Genomic DNA, 21,993 nt, shown 5'->3' on the forward strand with positions numbered 1-21,993 from the left:
CTTGACCTTCCAAAATGCTGTGACCCTTTAATACAGTTCTTCATGTTGTGGTGACCTTAACTGTAAAGTTATTTTCATTGCTACTTCATAACTGCAGTTTTGCCACTGTTATGAATCATAATGTAAATATCTGATGTGCAGGATATCTGATCTGTGACCCCTGTGAAAGGGGCATTCAACCCCCAAAAGCGTTCAAGACCCGCACGTTGAGAATACTCCAAACAAGTTCTCAGAGTCGCTTTCTTCCAAACTTCACATGCAGATTCCCTGTCGGTAGATTCCCAGGGTAAAACTATGGCCATAGGAATCAGGCTAGCTGTTTGAACCATAGCATCACCCAGGCTGTCTATCAAGACTCAAGGGCTGGCGCTTTCTCAGACAATTAGGAATAGCGCTTCCTCAAGATCCAGCTATACCACTCCTAGGCATATACCCAAATTTTGCTCAAGTACACAACAAGGACATTTGCTCAACCATGTTTGTAGCAGCTTTATTTGTAATAGCCAGAACCTGGAAACAACCCAGATGGCCCTCAACGGAGGAATGGATACAGAAATTGTGGTATTTTTACACAATGGAATACTACTCAGCAATCAAAAACGAGGAAATCATGAAATTTTCAGGCAAATGGTAGGATCTAGAAAAGATCATTCTGAGTGAGGTATCCCAGAAGGAGAAAGACACACATGATATATTATATACTCACTCAGAAAGTCCTATAAGATATGATAAACATAATGAAATCTATACACCTAAACAAGAAAGAGGACCCAGGGTAAGATGATCAATCCTCAGTTAGAAAGACAAATGGGAGGTGCATTGGATGTAGGAGAAAACAAGTAACAGGACAGGAGCCTACAGCAAAGGGCCCCTGAAAGACTCTACCTAGCAGTGTATCAAAGCAGATACTAAGACTCATAACCAAACCTTTGGCAGAGTGCAGGGAATCATATGAAAGAAGGGGGAGTTTGTATGACGTGGAGAGGATAGGAGCTCCACAAGGACCAAACATATCTGGGCACAGGGGTCTTTTCTGAGACTGACACTCCACCAAGGACAATGTATGGATATAACCTAGATCCTCTGCTCGGATGAAGCCCGTGATAGCTCAGTAACCAATTGGTTTCCTATAGTAAGGGGAACAGGGACTATTTCTGACAGGAACTCAATGACAGGCTCTTTGACCTCCCAACCCCCCAAGGGAGGAGCAGTCCTGCTAGGCCACAGAGGAGGACTTTGCAGCCAGTCCTGAAGATACCTGATAAAACAGGGTCAGATGAAAGGGGAGAAGGTCCTCCCCAATCAGTGGACTTGGAAATGGGCAGGGAGGAGATGAGGGAGGGAGGGAGGGCTTGGGAGAGAATGAGAGAAGGGATACAGCTGGGATACAGAGTTAATAAAATGTAACTTAAAAAAAAGACTCAAGGAAAGAGAGAGCCATCCTGGCAGGGAATAGGTGCTCCAGGGGGATGGGAGGAGCCAGTACAAAGGACCCAGGTTCAACTATGCCTGGTTCACGGGGATGCAGGCAGATGATGCTCTGTGCAGCAAATGGAAGACATGGTAGGTACTTCAGAAACCTCTCTTGAGTGTGACAGAAGACACTGGTCTGAGCAGGGTCTGACAGAGTTTTGGGCCCAAGACTGACCTTGCGTTGTGAAAGGTTGTTTTGGCCACCTTTTGAGGAATTTACTGCATAGACCAGGACAGTTAGGGAGCTCTTTGCAATAGGACTTCTAAATTAATTGAATGTTGGTTATGAAATCCAGGCACACCAAGAGCCAGGAATGGAAAGAGTTTGGTTAAAGAGAGGGGACATACTTCACCAAAGGTGCCTAGCTGGGAAAGGACAGGGTTAGGATTTTAACCTAACCAATAGGAACTTACAGAGACCTAACCTTGAATCATAGAGTCCACTACTGGCCAGCCCAGTCATCTGTCTAGATTGCTATGGCAACCAACCTGATGGTTTCATCAAAGGCTTGTTGCCCCCAGTGCTGAAGGCTGCAGAAGCCAAGATCAAACCCTTGAATGATTCACCTCCTTCACAGTGAGGCCCTTCATCCTGGCTTCTGAGCACTTGTCTTCTCTCTGTATAGGACAGGGTGGACTTGAACTCACAGCAATCTTTCTATCTCAGCCTCTCAAGCCTCATGAGGATGAGGTTGGAGTTACAGGGCTGAACCTGACAACTTATTAAGAGGGGTTTATTATTTTTATGTGTCGTGTGAGTGTATCTGGGGGTCCAAGGGACCACGTTAGGTTTCTAGGTGGTTGTGAGTCTCCTGATGTGGGTGCTGGGGCCCAAACTCCAGTCGGCTCTACACGGGCTCTTAACTGCTGAGCTGCCTTTCCAGCCCATCCTGTCTCAAGTGTCCACCCTCATGTGCCGCTGCCTGTATCTCCAGGTGCCACAACAGCCATTTAAACCCACTGCAGCCACACGTTACTCAGGGGGGGTTGTAGCCATACTGAAGTGGGCAGACTTCTTGACATCATTTCCTAAGCAACAGTGTCTATTTACATAGTGTTTACATTGTATCCGCATCCGAAGCTTGTACTGGATGTAGGGCGTGGCTTCTAGGAAGACATTCTGCTGTTTTGTTTGAGAGACTTGAGCATCACGGATTTGACCAGGTTTTGTTTGGAGGATTCTGGTACCACCCTTTGCTGTGGATACTGAGGAATGGGGATTAGGGCTTTGGTGCATAAATTTGAGGAAATGCAGTGCAGTCTAGAGACAGCCAAGTGCCCTTGTCTGAATGCTGCTGCTCTCTCCTCCTCCTGATCTCCTTCCTCCTGCTCATTCCCCTCCTCTACCTTTTGTCCTCGGCTTGAAACAGCAACCATTTAACTCTCTGTGTTCTGTGATTCCAAGTTCATTTGGGGTGTACTGGGGACAGCTCATCTCTCTGCCATCTATTGTCCTCCTGGCCTGGGCAACCCATTCAGGCCTTGTCTCTTGAGTCTGCTACCTCAATTGAAGAAGCAAAGAGTGGCTGGCCCGGGCTACAGCCTCCCTGCCCCCCCCTCACACACACACAGCCTCTTCTATTGCTCCTTCCCACAGCCACCCTCATAGACAGCAAGAGCAGGGAATGAAAACTGCCCTGTCTCTTCAAGTCTGGGCAGTCCAGACAGCCTCTGCCTTAATTCTTACCTGCTTTTTTTTTCCCTCTTCCCTGCTCCTTTTCTTTAGGGTCCCCCCTCCCACACACACCCTTCTTTCATTCTTCCCACTCTGTGATGTTGGGGATGGAAACTAAAGTTTCATGTATGAATCCACACTGTACCACTGAGTCCCCAATCCTTTATTTCCTTTGAACCTGCACAACCCCCTGTCTCTTTCCAGGATGGCACTGATATGTAACCAGTAACTGATAATGTGACCAGGCCAGGGTCAGCATGAGGCTGAGCACTGGCTGTCACCACGGCCTTGCTGTGACGCTGTATTTTAGACCTTTTTGTCCCTTGAATCTGCACAGTGTCTGTGATGTGGTGGCTTCAGGTCACCTGGGCTCCTGAGAGTGGAGGGTTAAAGTTTTAGGAAGTTTGCAGTGGGCCTTATGGGAGTATTTATTTACACCACGGAAATTGGCAAACACACAAATCAGGGACTGTTTAGTCCCAGGACCTTATTTACCAGAACACTGCTGCATGCAGTTGTGAGTGTGTGAGTTTATGTGGTTGTGTGTGTGCGCGCATGTGTGTAAATGAATGAGTGTCTGTAAGAGCATGTGAATGTGTGTATGTATGTATGTATATTATAAGTATCTGAGTGTGGGGTGTACGTGTTAGTGAGTGTGTGTGAGTGCAGGTGGGTGGGTGTGGAATGAGTGCAATGAGTGGAATCTGTGTAAATATGTGTATCATTGTATGTCGATGAAAGAAATGAGGCTTGGAGAAGTGGTGTTATTGTCCAAAGTCGCCCCATTTAGTGGTTGGCAGACATGACCATGGCCAAGTCTTCTTCTCTGGGTCCATAACGGTGCCTTGGATTCCTCTCCCCTATCCTCCGCACTCTTCAGATCAGCAGAAAGTGCCTCCTGTTCATCTTCTTCATCAGCCCCAGCTTGTCTCCATGCTTTTGTTGTTTCCTCGTTTTCCTGCCTTTCTCTGTGCTCAGCCCTCTGTGCTTCAATCCTGACAGTGAGGAAGGGAGACTGCAGCTTGACAGGCACCGCCCTCCCCAACCCACCCCCATTACCTCCCCACCCCTCACACCACAAGTCTTATCACAACAGTCTCCCTGCGCCTCTTTCCTGGTGACAGGGGGAAGAGGTGCCCGCACTCCATCGCCTCTCTCTCATTGTTGGACGTGCCACACAAACTCCGCCTTCTGTTTGGTGGCCGTCAAAAGTAACATGCGAGAAAGCTGGAATTAGGAAACTGCTTAATTATCGAGGATGGCTGCTCTGGATATGCACAGCTCCCAGTGGCCACCCCACCCCACAGCTAATTGCTACTTTTAAGATGGTTCTGCCAGGCTCTCACTCCGTTGATTTTATTCTCCATGACACAGAGGCTTGCTGATGAACTGTGGAATTCTTTCCCACATTCCAAATCCAATTTTCTATTGACCAAGTATGAAAAAGGCACCAAGGGTAATGAGGGTGGGGTGAAGGCCTCAGAGTCACCCACCCTACTGTGTGCAAGGATGTGCCCTAAGTCAGAGATGGAGGATAGATGTCCCCAGCCCAGAGATCTCCTCTGAGGGCCTTGAAGGCCAGCCGGAGAGACAGGGGCTGAGGTTGGGAGAAATGCTATGAAGGGAGAGAGGAGATGATGGGAAGATGGATGGATGGATGACTGGATGAATGGATGGATGGATGGATGAATGGATCTGTAGATAGGAAGGAAGGGTGGATTAATGCATAGAAAGGAAAAAATAGATGATCAAGGTGTCTGGAGAGATGGATCAGCGGATAAAGCATTTGACGTACAAGCATTAAGAGCGGAGTTCAGATCTCCAACAGCCACAAAGAAGCAGGTGGGCTTGGAGCCTTTTAACCTCAGCACTTGGGAGGTGGGGACAGGTGATGCCATGGGCATGCTGGTAGCTTGACACGCTCTGGGTACAGCAAGAGACCCTGCCTCAGAAATAAAGTGGGGAGAGACTGCAGAAGACACATGATGTCAACTTCTGTCTTCCACATGCATACATATACCACATACACATACATAGCTTTGTAAAAAGGGAAATGAGGATTGAGGGTTGGTGGGTACATGGGAGAGAAGAGAGGAAAGTTCTCTGAGGTAAGCTGAATTCTGGAACAAGGGGAAAGGCAGGTGACTGTTAGAAGTTGGGAGAGACTGAGGATAGACATGGAACATGCTAGAGCTGATTGCCACACTGACTGGATTGGGAAATGTGAGCAGGGGCTTTGGAAGTGGCTCAGTTGCTAAGCTGTCTGCCATGCATGAGGATTTGCATTCTGTCTTTAGCATCCATATTGAAATAAATAAATCGGTCAAGGCAGTCGGTGCCACCATGACTCCAGCATGGGTTGATGGAGACAAGAAGATGATGAGTTAGCATAGCAGGTGAACCCCAGATTCAGTGAGAGACCACCTCAGGGTAGAGAGTGATTAAGGAAAACACACCCCAACTTCAGCCTCTGACCTCCACATGAGCCTGAATACACATGTACACACCTGCATATAGGTGTGTGTACGTACCCACAGGTACGTACACACAGACACACACAGACACACACTACACATAAACACATGAAATGTGAAGCTACCTGAGGTATGTCTGTAAGGAGGTCTCCAGGGGCAGATCCTGAGGGTTCTACAGGATGGATGAGTGGGTGGATGGATGGATATATGGATGGGTGGATGGGTGGATGGATCAGTTTCTTCATGGGTGCATACTTGAGTGGCATTATTGGAAGGTAGTGACAGGTAGAGGTGTGGGCTTGCTGGGGAAAGTAGATCACTGGGTCCTGTCCCTTGCTCTGGTCTCTTTCTGTTTCTCATCCACCATGAGAAAGCTGCTTTACCACACACTCTGGTTGCCACAGTATTCTTCCTCTCAGAAGACCTCGAAACACAAACCATTGCCCATGCACAGAGCCCTCTGCTGCCAAAGTAGTCCCTACCTCTAGTTGGTTCTGTCAGGGCCAGCAGTTCTCAACCTGTGTGTCACAATCCCATTGGAGGTCACATATCAGATATCCTGTATATTAGAGTGAAGGAAGCAAGGAACGACTGAGTTTGGGAACCCAGGAAAGCAGTGGGATTCTGCAGAGCTTGGGACCTGCTGTTTGGGATAGACAGGGTGGAGCCTTCCTTGCCATCCTGGAGTGTGTACCAATGCCACATGGCAGCCATTCCCTGCCTTCTACAAGTTCTCAGGTAATATTTCTAGGGCATGGAAAGAGTATTGAAGAGAAAAGCCTTTTAGGAAACAAGCCCCCCCGCCCCCTCGGGACTCAGCCAAACAGTCATAATGGGATCGGATGGCTGGATGACCATTCTTGGTTCTTATGCATTTCTGCTTCAAGAGCGCCTTCTGAATGCCTGTGCCTAGCCATCATGGTAGATGAAAAGAGTTGGGTAGAAAGTCTCCCTTTGTCTGGTGAGATAGTTTAGCTCATAAAAGTGCTGGCTGCCAAGGCTGATGACCCGAGTTTGACCCCTGTAGCCAGTGCAGTGGAAAGAGAGAACTGATTCTGACCTCCACGTATAAGCTGCGGGCTCATACTAACATGAATATGATATATATATATATATATATATATATATATATATAGTAATTGTTTAAGGAATTCAAGCTTATATATTGCATTGGCTTATCACTTCTCCTTGGTTTCCTTCTGTTACTGAGTCCATGATCTTTGTTCTGAAGAGGGCTGGGTGGTTATTCTGCAGACTCAACCATTTGCATTTGTCTCTGGTTTTCTCATGGTTTTATTGAGGACCATAGAAGTGACACTATCCTTCCCAGTGGGTTATATCCTAAAGTTCATGGTGTTAGGGTGACTTATTACTGGGGTGCTGACCTTGGTTGCTTGGGTTACAGGGTGTGTGGTTAACCACAGAGATGCTGTTTCACAGGATAATATTTCATAGCTGTGTAGCTTTCCATCATAGACCTCCAGCAGTCAGGCCCCACCACTGTGGATCTCCTTTGTGCCCCCCCCTTTTGGCTGCTACAAAGATCATCCTGGTGGCATTCTTTCTTGGCACATCTTTGTGCAAGGCCCTGATTACTTTATCAGATGACTTACAGAGCTCACTCACATTTTTGAGGCTGTGGATACCAGAGGAAGGGCTGTTGACTCATGTATATGTGTGCTACTCAGTCTTATTCAAGTGTGATTTACATATAACAAAATACACAGCTTTGCAGCACAATTTCTGAGAGCTGGGGCATGTGACCACACCCACACAAGCACCATTACAACCAGTGAAGAACCTTCTGCCATTTCCCATAACTTGCTGATACGTCTTTAGAGTCCCTTCCTCACCGTGGATAGCCACAGTTCTGGTTTTATCACTCTAGCCTAATGTCACCCATTCTGAGACTTTATGTAAACAAAAATTGTCATGTAGAGTCTGTGTGTGCGTTTATGCATGTGTACATGTCTTTTGTGTATATGTGTGCATGTGGAGGATTCAAATTGATGTCCAGTGTGTCTTCCTCAGCTGTCTATATACTGAGGCAGGATTTCTTGCTGAATCTGGAGCTGACTGATCCAGATACTCTAGTGGGCCAGCTTTCCCTGGGATTCCTTGTCCCTGCTTCCTAAATGCTAGGATTATACCACACCTGCCTGGCTTTTCTGTGGGTGGTAGGGATCTAAACTTCTGTCCTCACGTTTGTTTGGCAAACATTTTATCCACTAAGCCATTTTCCAGCTCCATATGGAGCCTTTATAACCATACTCACAACACATGCCTATGAAATCCAGTCACTGTTTAGTTACAATAGCCAGTATGTCTCCAAGTTTATAAATAGTTCCTGAATTTGTGTTACATGTTCCGCGGTGGGTGGTGCACTTGGGCAGTTTTCTGTGAGTGGGTCTTGTGGCAATAGCTGCTGAGAACATTTCCCACCAGTGGGCCCTTCTCCATATCTCTCAGGGAACCTCCTTGAATGTCAGGGTCCCCTAGCAAGTCAGTGCTTACATTCACTAGAGTCCATGAAGGTGGGGTTTATTCCTCTCCCTTTCCTATCAAAGGCCTTCCCTCATGAGACCTGTTCAAGGCCAAAGGGAGAAGGAGCCCTGAACTTGTGCCTGGCACTGATCTGGGTCCTCTTCCCACTCATGAGCTTTAATTCTCAGAAGAACCTCATGAGATGAAAAAATGGGAATCTCACTCTGAGAGTCAACCCAGAAAGAGTGAGGCCCCATGCTGGTATCTTTCCCAAGGGGTCTTGGCTCTTTGGAGGCCACAAGAAGTAGAAGTGCAGAACTAGGTGGCTGCCCTTGGCTCCCAGCCTGGCCTTCCTGCTCCTATCCTGTGGTGCCAGAATCAGCGCTCTTAGGGAGTTTGCAAGAGGTAGTGACTACCCTCTTGCCCTCCATACTGCTCCCAGCTAGACAGTGACCACACCCGGGCCCTATCCAAAGTGTTCTGTTTCTCCATCCCTGACACCTGATCCTGGCACTTTGATCTTGTGGGCAGTAAACAGTGGGTGGGGGACAAGGACCTCAGACAGGAGCCATGTCTCCCTGGCCTCATCCATCGGTCCCCATTAGAGTGAGCTTGAGTGCTTTCCAAAGCTGATTAATGGCCTGCCTGTGACCTGGACTGTCATTATGGCCATGCCTGAGCCCTCACTCTGTCCTCTGGGTCTTTGCCGCTAACACTAATTGATGCTTTTTGTGTGGCTGCAGGGAAAGTTTTATCTGGTCATCGAGGAGCTGAGCCAGCTGTTCAGGTCACTCGTTCCCATCCAGCTGTGGTACAAATACATCATGGGGGATGACTCCTCCAACAGCTACTTCCTAGGAGGGGTCCTGATCATTCTCTACAGTCTGTGCAAGGTGAGCTGGCTCGGGGCATGCTGGGCCAGGCTTGATGGGGAGCTTAGGACCAGCCACTAGTATCTTCTGACTTTAAATCAAAATGTATTTCATGTACCATAGAACTAACCATCAATCACTCTATCTATGTCTTTTTTCTTTCTTTCTCTCTGTGTTGCTGGGAACTGAACCTAGGGTTTTGCTCATGATAGGCAGGCACTCTGCCATTACTTTTCAAAACTCAGACACAGCATTTCACCAAATTCCTAAGTTTCACCAAATCCTTGAACTCCCAGTCCTCCTGCTTCAGCCTCCGGAGAAGCTGGACGGATTACAGGCCTTTACCACCAGGCCTGGCTGCTGCTAACCTTATGCCATGTGCAGTCATTGGCATCGCTGTTACAGTCTGATGGGACCACCTCCTCTGTATGGTTCCAAAGCATGTCTTCCTTCCGCAAAGACACCCAGTACTCAGCTTTCCTGGGGGGCAGCCGTTCTCCATCCACCTTGCCTCCCAGCCTCTGGCAGACATTAATCCACTTTATATCTTCACAAATGTGCTAATGCTGGGAGTGTCCTATCAGTGGGATGTGCAATGACCTTTCGGGTGTGATTTACCATAACACTTTTGAGATGCATCATAGTATCATAGCATATATCAATACTTTTTAAAAACTTTATTTAGTGTTGGAGGTGGAGTGTGCCATAGTGTACATATGGAGGTCAGAGGGCAGCTTGCAGGCGTCAGGCCTCTCCTTCCCCCACATGGGTCCTAGGGATGGAGCCCAGGAGTGGCAGGCTTGTCAGCAAGTGCTCTACCCACTGAACCGTCTTACTCGCCCCTAAAATAAACTCTCATTCCCTTTCTTGTCTCCCTCTTCTCTCCCTTCTCTGTTTCTGGCTTTAAAGGGCCTAGAGACTATGAATATGACCGCTCTGCTTCCTCCCAACAGGACAAGCCAGGCCATCCATGCAGGAACAGCTAGGGGGCCTTAGCTTGCTCACTGTGATCAGCTGGCAGTGTGGCTATAGTGCAGGAAGAGTAATGCCTGCCCTGAGCTTTATTTATCTAATCAGGGTAACAGAGGAGACTGTTGACACTGGATGTCAGGACAGAAGTCAGGCAAAACTGATAGAAATGGCAAGAAGTTTCCTGAAAATGATCAGTGAAAGACAAAAATGGGGGCCGCCGGGAGATTGTTCTCAGCCTTTGCTCTGCTCTCTTTTCAGTCATTCGACATCTGTGGTCGTGTGGGTGGACTCAGGAAAGCCCTGAAGCTCCTTTGCACCTCCCAGGTGAGTGAGCCTTGGGCCCTGAGAACCAGAGCCTGCAGTGTACAGCAGCCCTTCTTCACCCCACGGAGACTGCCTCCCTCAAGAGCTCACAGCTGTTTGTCTCCTCCTCCCCCTCTTTCTCAAACAGAATTACGGGGTCCGAGCCACAGGGCAGCAGTGCACGGAAGCCGGCGCCATCTGTGCTATATGCCAGGCTGAGTTCCGAGACCCTATGATCCTCCTGTGCCAGGTGAGCAGGCAGCGCCCAGGGGACTCCAGGAAAAGCCTGTCCTGCGAGCCACATCTCGGGGCCCCAGTATGGTCTTTTGGGAGCAGCCTGGTCAAGATGGAAGGCAGCTAGCCCAGGGTTCAAATCTCAGCCCTGCGTCTTTCCAGCTGGGCAGCCAAAGGCAGGCTGATCTTTCTCTCTGAGTCTCGGTGTTATTGGTCCATGTAGAACTTGTCCATCTTGGAATGGTGTGACATCACCCTGTCCCAAGTGCAAGTCCCAGCCACATCCACTCTTTCAAAACCCGTGCTGTGACTCTAACTCAGGGCCTACTTGTCCTGAGTGTCACCAAACACCCCCAGTCCCCGGCAGCATTCAGTGTTTTTTGCCATTATTCTGGCACAGGGTCTCACTGTGTAGCTCAGGAAGCCTTGCACACAGGATCCTCCCGCTGCTACCTATCAGTACTGATCACAGGTGTGCACCACCACACCTGGCTTCTGGCTGGTGCAATGTGGGTGAGGGGTATCACTCCAGCTCCCCATGACCAGTATAAAATGATCATGATGCTGCATGCTAAGTATGTGTCCTACCACAGTTATGGGAACACGGTAGTGCCTAGTACATCAGCCCTGGCTACATCTAAATGAGATCATCTGCGCAGAGCCAAGTCTGTGTGGCTGACCGCAGCAGAAGCCAGCGCTGTCTTTATTATTTTCAGCGCAGTTATCGTTATCTTTCTTTTTATTATTATTGGGATCCTCCAGCCACAGAGGTGAATGATCTGGCTCCCTAATGTGGCCCTTGCCCTCTTCCTGACATCAAGGGCCAGGTGTCAATTCAGTAAGTGTGAGCCAGGGCAGAGTTTAGAAGAGAGGCGGAGGCCTCCCAGAGCCCGGCCCCTCCTGGGGAAGCTTGCAGTCTCCTTAGGGCCTCAGACGCATATTCATAAATAACTATGAACAAGGCAGACAGTGATAAGAGCTGTGTAAGAGAGATTCATGTAGAGCCCCCCGGGACCGGGGCAGAGAGCGATGTGCTCCAGTCTGGGGAGGTTTTTTGCATAAGCCTGGGTTCCAGAAGGAATGAGAAGAAAGGCAGATGGCCTTCCTAACACCCTTGGAAGATGGGATAGGAGGTGGGTCCTTTTTAGCATTAGCAAAAAAAAAAAAAATTGTTATTGCTGTCTGAGACTTTAAAGCAGTTTGTTTTTAATGCTCTTTCTTTTTCTTTTCTTCTCTTTCTCTTTTTGAGACTTGGTCTTAAGTAGCCCAGAGTAGTCTCAAACCCACTGTGGAGCCAAGGATGACAGAAACTAACCCTTCTACCTCTGCCTCTCACATGCTGGGATGGTAGGTGTGCATTACCATGCCTCCTGCGTGCTCCAAGTGTGCTGAGCAAATACTCTACCAACTGACCTCCGACCCCATCCCCTTCACATTATCTGTGGCTAGGTGTGATGGTGCACATCTTGAATCCCAGCACTTGAGAGGCAGAGACGAGGGATCTCCCTCCACAGGTTCAAGGCCAACCTGGGCTCCATGGCAAGCCTCTGTTCAAACAAACAAATGACAGTCTGTTTGCCTGAGTCAAAACTCAGAAAGGAGACATGACAACTAAACACAATTCATAACTGGCTTTGGCTCTCAGGACAGAGAGAGTGGAGGATAAAACTGCTGTGTTTGGACGAAATTTAAATCAAGTCTAGAGTCCATCAGTACTAACATACCAGCTTTGACAAATGCCCTTCTCAGTCACGCAATAATGTAAGGGGAAACTGAGCCTAATAGAGGCCGAGTTTCCACTATTGATCCTTTTCATAACTTAGTCCAGAACAAAGGGTTTGTTTTTTGGTTTTTTTTTTGTTATGTTTTTGTTTTTTTAAGAAAAAAATAATTTTCAAGATATACAAAGAGCCAGTGAGGCAGCAGGTGTCACAGCAGGTGAAAGCGCTGGCTGCATCGCCTGATGGCCTGAGTCCAGTCCCTGGAACCCACGTGGTAAGGAGAGAACGGACTCCCACCCATTCTCCACTACCTCCCACGAACGCACCGTGGTGCACGCACACATACAGAATAACACATACATACATGCATACATACATACACACCTCCCATATATACATGCCTGCATGCATATATATTTGCATACAAAGACTAGTGGCAGGCTGCTTGCCCTTGTCATCAGGCCTCTGTCCCCATACCAACCTCACAAGCAACTTGGTTGCCTGCTTCCATTATCTCTTGCTAAAGCTATTTTACAGAATTCACAATCATGTCAAACATAGCCTGTGCATGTTTTTATTGTGCACGTGTTTCTGTATACATTAACACAAACAGTATATACCCCCAAACATCTTTTAAGACAAACTAAACTTGCAGCATAGTCTCCCTGAGCTGTGTGTGGCTCTGCACCTTTGTAACCCAGGGCTGGTGCTCAGTGATCATTCTGTGTTCCATCTTACAGCCACAGACCTGACACTCTGTGGGTAGACCATCATTTGTCTGGCTGTTTCCTGAGAGGCACAGTCTCTTACCACCTCTTTTTACTGCAAAGATGGCTGTCACAAAGGTGACTAAAACAGATGGATCGTGCCTGCCTGAGCCCACGGTGTTGTTAAATGAGTTCACTAACATGGAGCCTCAGAAGTCCACATGGCCTGTGATTGGGGCTCAGCACATGGCTGAGCCCAGCAGACACTCTCCAGCCATCATCGGGCTCTGGGTAGCATGAGTTTCTACAGGTAGAATCACTGGGTCAGAGGTCGTCCGTTTGGACAGGTCTTGCTAAACTGCCCTCTTTGGAGAGACTACCTGCCTCTTCTCCATGTGACCCAGCCCCTTACTCCTACCCTACCCTCGCTTGCACGCAGCATTACCAAATGCCTTGGCTTTGCCAGACTGACGGGTGACAGCGCTGTCTCAGCTCCGCTTTCATTTGCATCTCCCTAATTATGAGTGTGGCTGGGCATCTCTGCTCGAGCTTTGGAGCCATCTGTATTTCCTTCTCTGTGACGGGGATTATCTGAACATGATGGCGAGGTGAAACTCGTTCTCCTGGCAGTCTCTCTGGGCCTCAATCTGTCTGTCTCTTCCATTCTCCTCACAGCATATCTTCCCAAGGTGGATGAGGAATTCATGGGAGGGGGCAGTCAAGATACCATTGTCCTAGATCTAGGAGTGTCAGCCACATACAGTGGCTGAAGACACCTTGCTGTGCTGCTGTGTGCTGGGCCTGTGAGGGCAGAGGTGATCAGAGCAGGGGAAAATGCCTTACTGTTACTGAATGACTGAGCAGGTCACTTAAGAAAGGTTTCCCCATTTGTGCTTCCCAAGACTAGCCATGATCCTCGCTGCCGTGGTCTTATACGGTGTGGTCTCACACGGTGTGTTCTCCTGCACCGAGGTCTCACACGCTGCCGCCTCACACGGTCTGTGCTTATATACTGTGGTCTCACATGCCATGGTCTTACACACTGAGGGTTTTCACCATAGAGCCCTTTTCAGATATCATCACGATAATTTATGGAGTAAATTATTGTGTAACATCTGTCTCCCTTTGGCCAGACTGCAAGCACTTTGAGAGTGGAGGCTATGGCTGTTTTATTTAGCAGAAGGGACTTAGTACTGGCACAGTGAGTATTAGGTAGATGGATGGATGGATGGATGGATGGATGGATGGATGGATGGGTGGATGGATGGATGGATATGAGTATATAGATGGTTAAATGGATGTGGGTGGGTAGATAGGTAGGTGGGTGGATGTAGATGGATGGATAGGTGGATGGGAGATGGATAGATAGGTAGAGAATATAGATGGGTGGATGGATAACCCACCTGTCTCATCTTCAGAGAGTTATCAGTGAACCTCAGCACATCACTTTCTCTGCCCTCAACACCCTTAAGGTAGCATGGATGGAAGACTGTCAAGCAGTGAGCATCCTTAGAGGCTGTAGATCTGCTCCAGTGCTGGTCCAGGTAGTCTCTCCACATATGCTCATGGAATGCCACCCACCCAGACACAGACCTCGGGAACTGGAGATGCTCAACACCAAGTCAGACTTCTCCAAGGACTCATTTGCCACAGAGCAGAGAGTCATCGGGAAACAAGCACTCTCCTGGTGTAGGCAGGCTGCTGTGAGCCTGGCTGAGTGTGTGAACAGCCAACAAGAAGTCAGGAGAATCATGACATCCATTGACTTGGGCTTAAAAACTGCTCATACCTGATGCGTAAGAGCCTGTATCCATCCGTGGACTCCCTGTGGGGAGAGAGGAGCCCTGTCTATTAGCAGAGCAGACTCAGGCTCAGAAAGGTGCCAAGGTACAGAACCAGGGTTCAAACAAGCTCGCTCCTTGTACAGAACCGGCCTTTGGTGCTATAGCTCTTCCCTTTCCACTAAGCCTCAGCCTCTTATATGGAGGCACCCCAAAGGCTGTGCTGGAGAATTAGGGTACCTTGGCTGGAATTCTTGCCAACACGCTAAGATCTGTCTAGCAAAGCCTGTGCTTGTGGCCTCCTCGGGGAGAGGGAATAGCAGAGCTGGGATCCAGGCTCTGCACGCCTGCCTGTGACTGTTGCATCTTTTTCCTTACGTACTGGGTACTTACTGAGCACCAACTTACCCTAAGTACTAACTCCATATCCAAGCACTACAACTCATGGTGACAGTAGCCTTCTAGGCCATTGGCCCCCCAAGGGTGAAAAAGCATGTCCTGTGCAGGTGTGGATCTCTTAATACAGTCATAGGTGATGATGTTTGCAACTGTGTGTTTGAAAATCAGAATGTGTCTTGGGCCATGGTTTAATTCCAAGTCTGGACATGGCTGGCATGCTTTGTGATAGAAGCGGATCTAAGTTTGACTGACTGACTGACTGACTCATGTGTGTGTCTTGTATAATAGCCACAGTTGCAGCAGTGTTTTTGCTGAATCGGCTGTTTCTGACCTCATGTTCCAGACCCTCCCCTGCGTGCTGTCTGCACACTCTACACAGTAGCACATGAAGGCTGCTGATTCTGCTGTAGAGTCAGGCACTCTATATCAACTACCACTGCTGCATAACAAAATGCTCCAAAGCTTGGTAGCAACACTGCATCTCTGATCTCATAGCTCCCAGGGGGCTGCCATCCCAAGTACCGATTAGCCGTGCCCTCTGCTTTGAGGCAACTCACAAGGAACCATGGCGGGTCCCCAGGCTCACCTGAGGGAGCAGCCTCTTCCAAGCTTCAGGAAATGGTTATGAGCTGGATTCAGTTCCTTGCGGCCTGTACGACTGAAGGTCCTTGATGGCTGTTGTGACCAGAAACCACCCTGGCAGTTTTGTTAGAGCAAGCCTATGAGGACCTCAGAGTGTAAGCAAGGTTTTATAATAAGTTATGGTTTTATAATCTGATCCAGGGATGGCTTCCACTACTGTATTGTCCTTGCTACGAGCAATGCACCAGGGCCAGGGGTCCACAAAGAGGTGAGTCCTAGGAGGAGAAGGTTACTACAGACCATGAGAGACAGCTCTCTGCCATACTCTTGAGACCCGCTGCCTAGCTTCTGTGTGTCCTTGGGCCTGTATCTTCCCCTCTCTGAGTCTCTGACCCATCTCTTTGCTGGGATGTGATCACATGAGTAGAGTTCATTAGCAGTGAAAGGACAGCAGGATAGCAGGACTGCTCCTATCTGACATCTGCTCCTATCTGACATGTGCTAGACCCACCTGCTTGTGTCCCCACTCCTCGGCTCACACAGAAGTCCTGGGACACCCTTCTCGCTTCACAGCCTCTTCCTCCATGCAGGGATCCAGTCTGTGGTCCCTCCATCCATGTGCTACCTGCTCTGAGCTCAGTGTGGGACTGTAGATGAGACTCAGATACCCAGCATTTGAACTCAGTCCCTAGGGCTCCTCTCCCAACTCCATGACCCGTGAGTCCCAGCCTGGAGAAGCACACCCTTCAGCACCAGCTACACTCCTGCTGTGCTGAACCCAGCTGGGAAAAGTACTCCAGCCCGGCCTTCATATGTCTGCAGGGGTGGACAGAGGCAGGCTGAGGCTCATGCGCTCCTCAGCCAGGCCACTGGGCAGACGTGCCTCCTTAAATCCATTTTCTTAGTCCCAGACTCTGTCCATTCTCTGCTGAGGAGGCAGACGCAGGGTCTTTCTCACCCTGGCGTCCTGACCTACATTCATTTCTCAGACATAGTGACAGAGCTACTCGGGGCTGGACAGTTGTCACTGCCATTGGGGACATCGACATCCCATCCAGAAGCCAATAAAAAGCCACGCATTTGGGTGTTATATCTACGTCATTTTAGCATGTCTGTAAGCGCACTAAGGCAGGGTCTCTACTGCCCCATTTTGCAGATGAAGAAAGTGAGTCACAGGAAGTTAAATCACTCACCCAACTTGTAGGGCCTGTGCGGGGACCTGTATTGACCAGCACATTCTCAATCTACCAAGCAAGCGGGTCTTTTAAATGTATAAAGTTATAAATCATGAGCTGGAAATGTAGCCCTCACTTGACCTGTACAAAGCGCCAGGCTCAGTCCCCAGGGCTGAATAAACCAGGCATGCTGCACTCCTGAGACCCAGCACTGGGGAGGTGCAGGCAGGAGGGTGGGGAGTTCAAGGTCACCCCTAGCTCCACAGCTGATGGCAGACTTGATGAGATCCTACCAACTTTCTTTTTTTAACTTTGGAGAAAATCCTGTTAGGCTGCTTCTCTGCTCTGAGCCTTGCTGTGGTTCCTCACTTCTCCCAGAATAGAAGCCAAACAGGGCATCGCGCCTCAGGCCTGTAATGCCAGCATCTAGATCTGCCGAGGCAGGAAGGTCAAGGCCAGCTTTGGTTTCACAGTGAGCTCCAGATCAGTCTAGACTACAGAGTGAGACCATGTCTAAAGAAAGATGATATCCACCAAAAAAAAAAAAGTCCAAATCCTCAAATGACTCACAGGGTCCTACGTAGTCTGTGCTGCCTGCAGCCCTCTGACCTCATATTTTTTTTTTTTTTTTTGTTTGTCTGTCTGTCTCAGCATCCCCTTGCCCCTCCAACTAAGTGATACATCCCAGCCTTAGGGCATTTTCACATGCTTTCCCCTGCCCAGTGTGCCTCCCAGCCCACTCCACCCTCCCACAAAAGGCGCTACTTTCTCAGGATGGCTTCCCCAGGCCTCACCTCTGCCTCCCAGCCAGAGCACCAGCTGCTGACAGTTCGGTTTTAGACGTGATGGGGCCTGTTGTTCTCCCTCCTGCAATACAAGCTCCTGGAGGGCGTGGGTGACCTGCTTAGTTTGCTGCCCTCCCCAGGCTCCCGGGTCACGCTCCTTCCTCCTGTCCCCACAGCACGTGTTCTGCGAGGAGTGCCTCTGCCTGTGGCTGGACCGGGAGCGCACGTGCCCACTCTGCCGCTCTGTTGCCGCGGACACCCTGCGCTGCTGGAAGGACGGGGCCACGTCTGCACACTTGCAGGTGTACTGAGCGGAGCATGAGTGACAGACACCAGGGGGTCCAGGGCTGCTGAGCCCAGCCCTGAGGACTCATGGGAAACAGCCTCCAGCACTTTCTCCTGCCTTCCACCACCTCTACCTGATGATCCCGGGCTCTCCCCACCAACACATTTCTCACGACCCTGGCATCATATACAGGTGTGTGTCCTGCCCCACCAGAAAGGGGAGCCTCCTCATTCAGACTTGGCTTCTCCCCAGGTAGGTAGCCCGTCCACTCTACGTGGAGGAATTGCCCGTACGACAGTCTCTCCTTATTCAACCTGCTTCCGGCCGCTACAAACTGGTATGAGCTGAGGAAGTGCAACCTGACCTAGGTCTGCCAATGAGAGCCACAGGGAGAATGCCCAACATGTAAGCACCAGGTTCCACCCACCCACGTGACCTAGGGCCCTGGGATGAGGGTACTCTCTTTCACACCCTTTGGCAGGTGAGGAAACTGAGATGAGAAACTTGGCACAGTCACCCAGCTAGTAAGGGCCCATGAGTCCCCAGTGCTGCCTGCTGCTGCTGCTGCTAGTGCAGGGGCCAGCATAGCCAGCTTGTCAAAAGCACAGAGGCCGTTCTCACATCCCCTGCTGGTTGAGCGTCAATACTCTGGGCCTACAGCACATCAGAGGCAGAGTACGCAGGCAGCAAATGCTGACCCCCTGAAGTCAAATGGCAGGAGCCGTGGAAAGACTTAACCTCAATTCCTTTTTTCCTGCGCTTTGCCTGGGATAGTCTCAAGAAGGGTCGGCTCAGGCCTAGAAGTGCATGCCCCCTGGCCTCTGTCACTTCCTTTCCCCTCCTTCTCTTCTGTCCTGTCCCTCACTGGCAGCTCAGGCCTTTGCAAAGCTCTGGTGGACATGGATGCCTCCCCTGGGTGCCTTCAATCCATGTCATAGATGGCACCGGGCTCCGGAGCAATCCATTTTCCCCTCCCTCTCTCTAGTGAGGTAATTAGCTCAGAGAAACAACAGTCCTCCCAGAGTCTCTGAAAACACTGCTTGCTGTCTTTAACCAAACAAACGCCTGAGAGGAACCGCAGAGAACACTGGGAACAGCTCACAGGTGCACTTCGCATTCTTGGGTCTCTAGGACACAGCTGCCTTCTCCCCCTGTGAAACACTCTGCTTGGAAACCTGGGATGAGAGCACAGGTGACCACACAGAAGTCTCTGGAATCCTTCCTGCCTTTACCTTCTCCCAGCTCTGTTCTCTCCTTGTCAACATCCGCACCACAGGCTGGCCCAGCCACATTTTCAGAAACTGTATATGGCTAGTGGGATTCACATATATGCCGTGGGGGCGGGGCAGATGGGCGCCTCACTGCCATCTCCCTCCCAACAGTAGATTCAGGACTCATGCCCCTGGGTACCCCCGCCTGGACTTCTTCTTTTGCTTGGCCTCCCTGGAGCTTTCCTGGTATCAGCGCAACACACCCTTGTCAGGGGACTATGGCATCCTTCAAGCTCTGTTACTATGGCAATGGCCGTGATGTTAAGCAATCCCACTGTCTGGATGTTCTAAGAGGAAAGGGAGGATGGGCCCCTCTGTTCTCTCCGGCTTGAGGAGGTACCTAGGGAGAGCACTGGGACTGCCTACAAGTGTTTTTTGTTTGTTTGTTTGTTTTGTTTTTTTAATCTGAGAGATCATTGTGGAGGTTTGGAGCTGGGGGAGACATATGAAGTGTGTCGTGGGATGGAGCAGAGGCAGCCGCTGGGAGTCAGCTTGGAAACCTGACTCCGAACTCTGTATGACTTTGTGATGTCCTTGTACCCTGTATCTCTCAGGGGCCTACAAAACCTGGCGTGTTGCTTGCTAGGACGGAGGAGGCTAACAATGGGCAGAGCTCGCCTAACATGCAGGAAGCCCTGAGCTCCATGGCCAGAGCCCTGTACACTAAGTGCGGCAGTGAACACATGCAGTGCCAGCGCTGGGTAGTGGAAGCAGGGGGATCAGAAGCTCACGGTCATTCTTTGGCTACATGGTATATTCTAGGACAGCATGGGCTACACGGGACTCTATTTTAAAAGAAGAAAAAAGGTAAACAGTGGGGGTTACTGGTAAATGCGCCAATGGTTTTACACCCCCCATTACCTTTCTAACATTACATAAATATAAACTATACCCCTGCCATATAAAGACTACCGCAGCTGAGTGTGTCCCCTGGGGACAGTGAGAGGATGCAGCTGAGGGTCTTATTTGTTCACTTCCCACCCTTCAAGGAAACATCCCATCGGAGGGCTTGGCTTCTGTCTCCCAAACATCAGATTGTGGAAAAGTGTCCCTTGGAGAACACTGCCATTTTCTTCCCTGCAGTGACATGTGAGCCCTTTGTATTAAGCAAGTCGACGGAGCTTCAGGGCTGTGCATCTGGCTCCCAGTATTTTGTGGGTCACAGACTCAAATCCCACTGAGCCCTTAGAGTCTTGTTTATGTATAAGAACTTGAGAATACTATGTGGAGAGGAGGCTGGAGGGGTGCAAAGCTGTTAAGAGTACTTGCCTTGCATTCTTCAGAAGACCCAGGGAATTGAACACTCTCTTCTGGCCTCTACAGGCACCTACACATACATGGCATGTACGTGTGTGTGTGTGTGTGTGTGTGTGTGTGTGTGTGTGTGTGTGATTTAAAACAAAATCTTTAAGAAGTATGTGGGGATAAGAATGGCCTGCTTTGCACCTGAGCCTAACAGAGCCAGCACCTTCTGAAGGGAATGGCACACAGGTATGGAGCCTTGGGAACATCCCGCTGCCAAGGAGGAACAGTCTGGGCAGCAGTCTGAAGTCTGTGGTGCTTTTGCATTCAGACATGTGGTTGTCATTGGTGTCTTTGGGAACCTTCTGCCAATAAACCTCCCTTTTGGATGCAACTTGTCTTTGTGGGTTAATCTGAAGCCAGATAGACCTGTTTTGAAGCAACGGAGAAGTGGCACACGGAGCCTGTGGAGAGGATGCCTTTCCCTTGGGAAGCCAAGAAGGAACTAAGCGGACATGGGTTGGCTGCAGAGCTGCCTCCGTAGGTAGAGTGCTGACCACACAAGCATGAGGACTTGAATTTAGATCCCTAGAATCCATGTTCCCATGTAAAAGGCTGGGCGTGGCAGCCTGACTGTGGGGGCAGGGAAGACAGGCAGCTTCCTGGGGCCAGCCAACCTAGCTTCAAAATCAGACACAGATCCTGCCTCCCAAAGTGAAGTGGAGAGGGACAGATGAAGACCCTGAGTGCTGACCTCTGGCCTCTATACAGGTATGTATGGAGGCACGTACCCATGAAGGAAGAGAGGTGAGAGGGAGCTGTGCAGGACGGTGACCTCTGGGGAGCTCGTCTCCAGTGGCATTTCAAGGGATGCACCCTGGAGGCCCTGTATCTCACTGGTGTCCAGGTACCAGCAAAACACACCCAGCTGCCAGATTGGAGTGTAGAATCAGTGGTGATCAGGAAAGGTTTGCCTGGCTGGAGCGGAGCGCTGCTCGGTGACAGAGAATCTGCTTAGATTCTGCCAGTGAGGGTGGGTGTGTGTCTCTGTGGGAGGGTACGTGCTGAGTGTGCCCATGTGTCTCTGTGGGAGAGTGCTTACAGGTGCCCAAGGTTCTGGGTTTCATCACCAGAAATTGTAGGTAGAGGAGAGAGTTGCTGGTTCATGCTAGGTATCGTGGTTCACCACTACGATCAGACTGAGAGAAGGATTGAGAGTTCAAGGCAGTCCTGGGCTTTATGTTGAGCTCTATCTCAAAAACCAAAATAATTCTAAGAAATACGTACAAACCTGGCCAAGGAGCCAGGCAGAGGTGGAAATCTAAGTGCAAGTTAGTAGCATCAGATGACAGGGACAGTTTTTACCACTAAGGGGCTTGCTAGCCACCTCAGAGAGCCACAGGTCCAATGAAAAAACCCAGTTTCAAAAGGCAAGGTGGAGCTGGGCGTAGTGGCACACACTGTTAATCCTGGCAATCTAGAGCCGAGGCAGACGGACTTCTGAGTACCTGGTCTACTTACTGAGTTCCAGGCTAGCCAGGGTACACAAAGAGATGG

The 21,993-nt window shown here is 49.7% G+C and overlaps 1 protein-coding gene across 3 annotated transcripts in view; it reads left to right on the forward strand.

The window, feature by feature from the left end:
* Positions 1 to 20,830, forward strand: part of Rnft2 (ring finger protein, transmembrane 2) — a 57,044-nt gene extending 36,214 nt beyond the window's left edge. For all 3 annotated transcript variants that reach the window (XM_021642649.2, XM_021642658.2, XM_060382524.1), the window contains 4 exons: positions 8,850 to 8,999; positions 10,209 to 10,274; positions 10,402 to 10,503; positions 17,814 to 20,830. In XM_021642649.2, the coding sequence (XP_021498324.1) occupies positions 8,850 to 8,999; positions 10,209 to 10,274; positions 10,402 to 10,503; positions 17,814 to 17,948 (453 nt within the window). In that variant the 3' untranslated portion in view covers positions 17,949 to 20,830. The remainder of the gene's footprint in view (positions 1 to 8,849; positions 9,000 to 10,208; positions 10,275 to 10,401; positions 10,504 to 17,813) is intronic.
* Positions 20,831 to 21,993: the final 1,163 nt, after the last annotated feature.

Source organism: Meriones unguiculatus, chromosome 4 (assembly GCF_030254825.1).
Source record: "Meriones unguiculatus strain TT.TT164.6M chromosome 4, Bangor_MerUng_6.1, whole genome shotgun sequence".
In the NCBI taxonomy this organism is placed as follows: Eukaryota; Metazoa; Chordata; class Mammalia; order Rodentia; family Muridae; genus Meriones; species Meriones unguiculatus.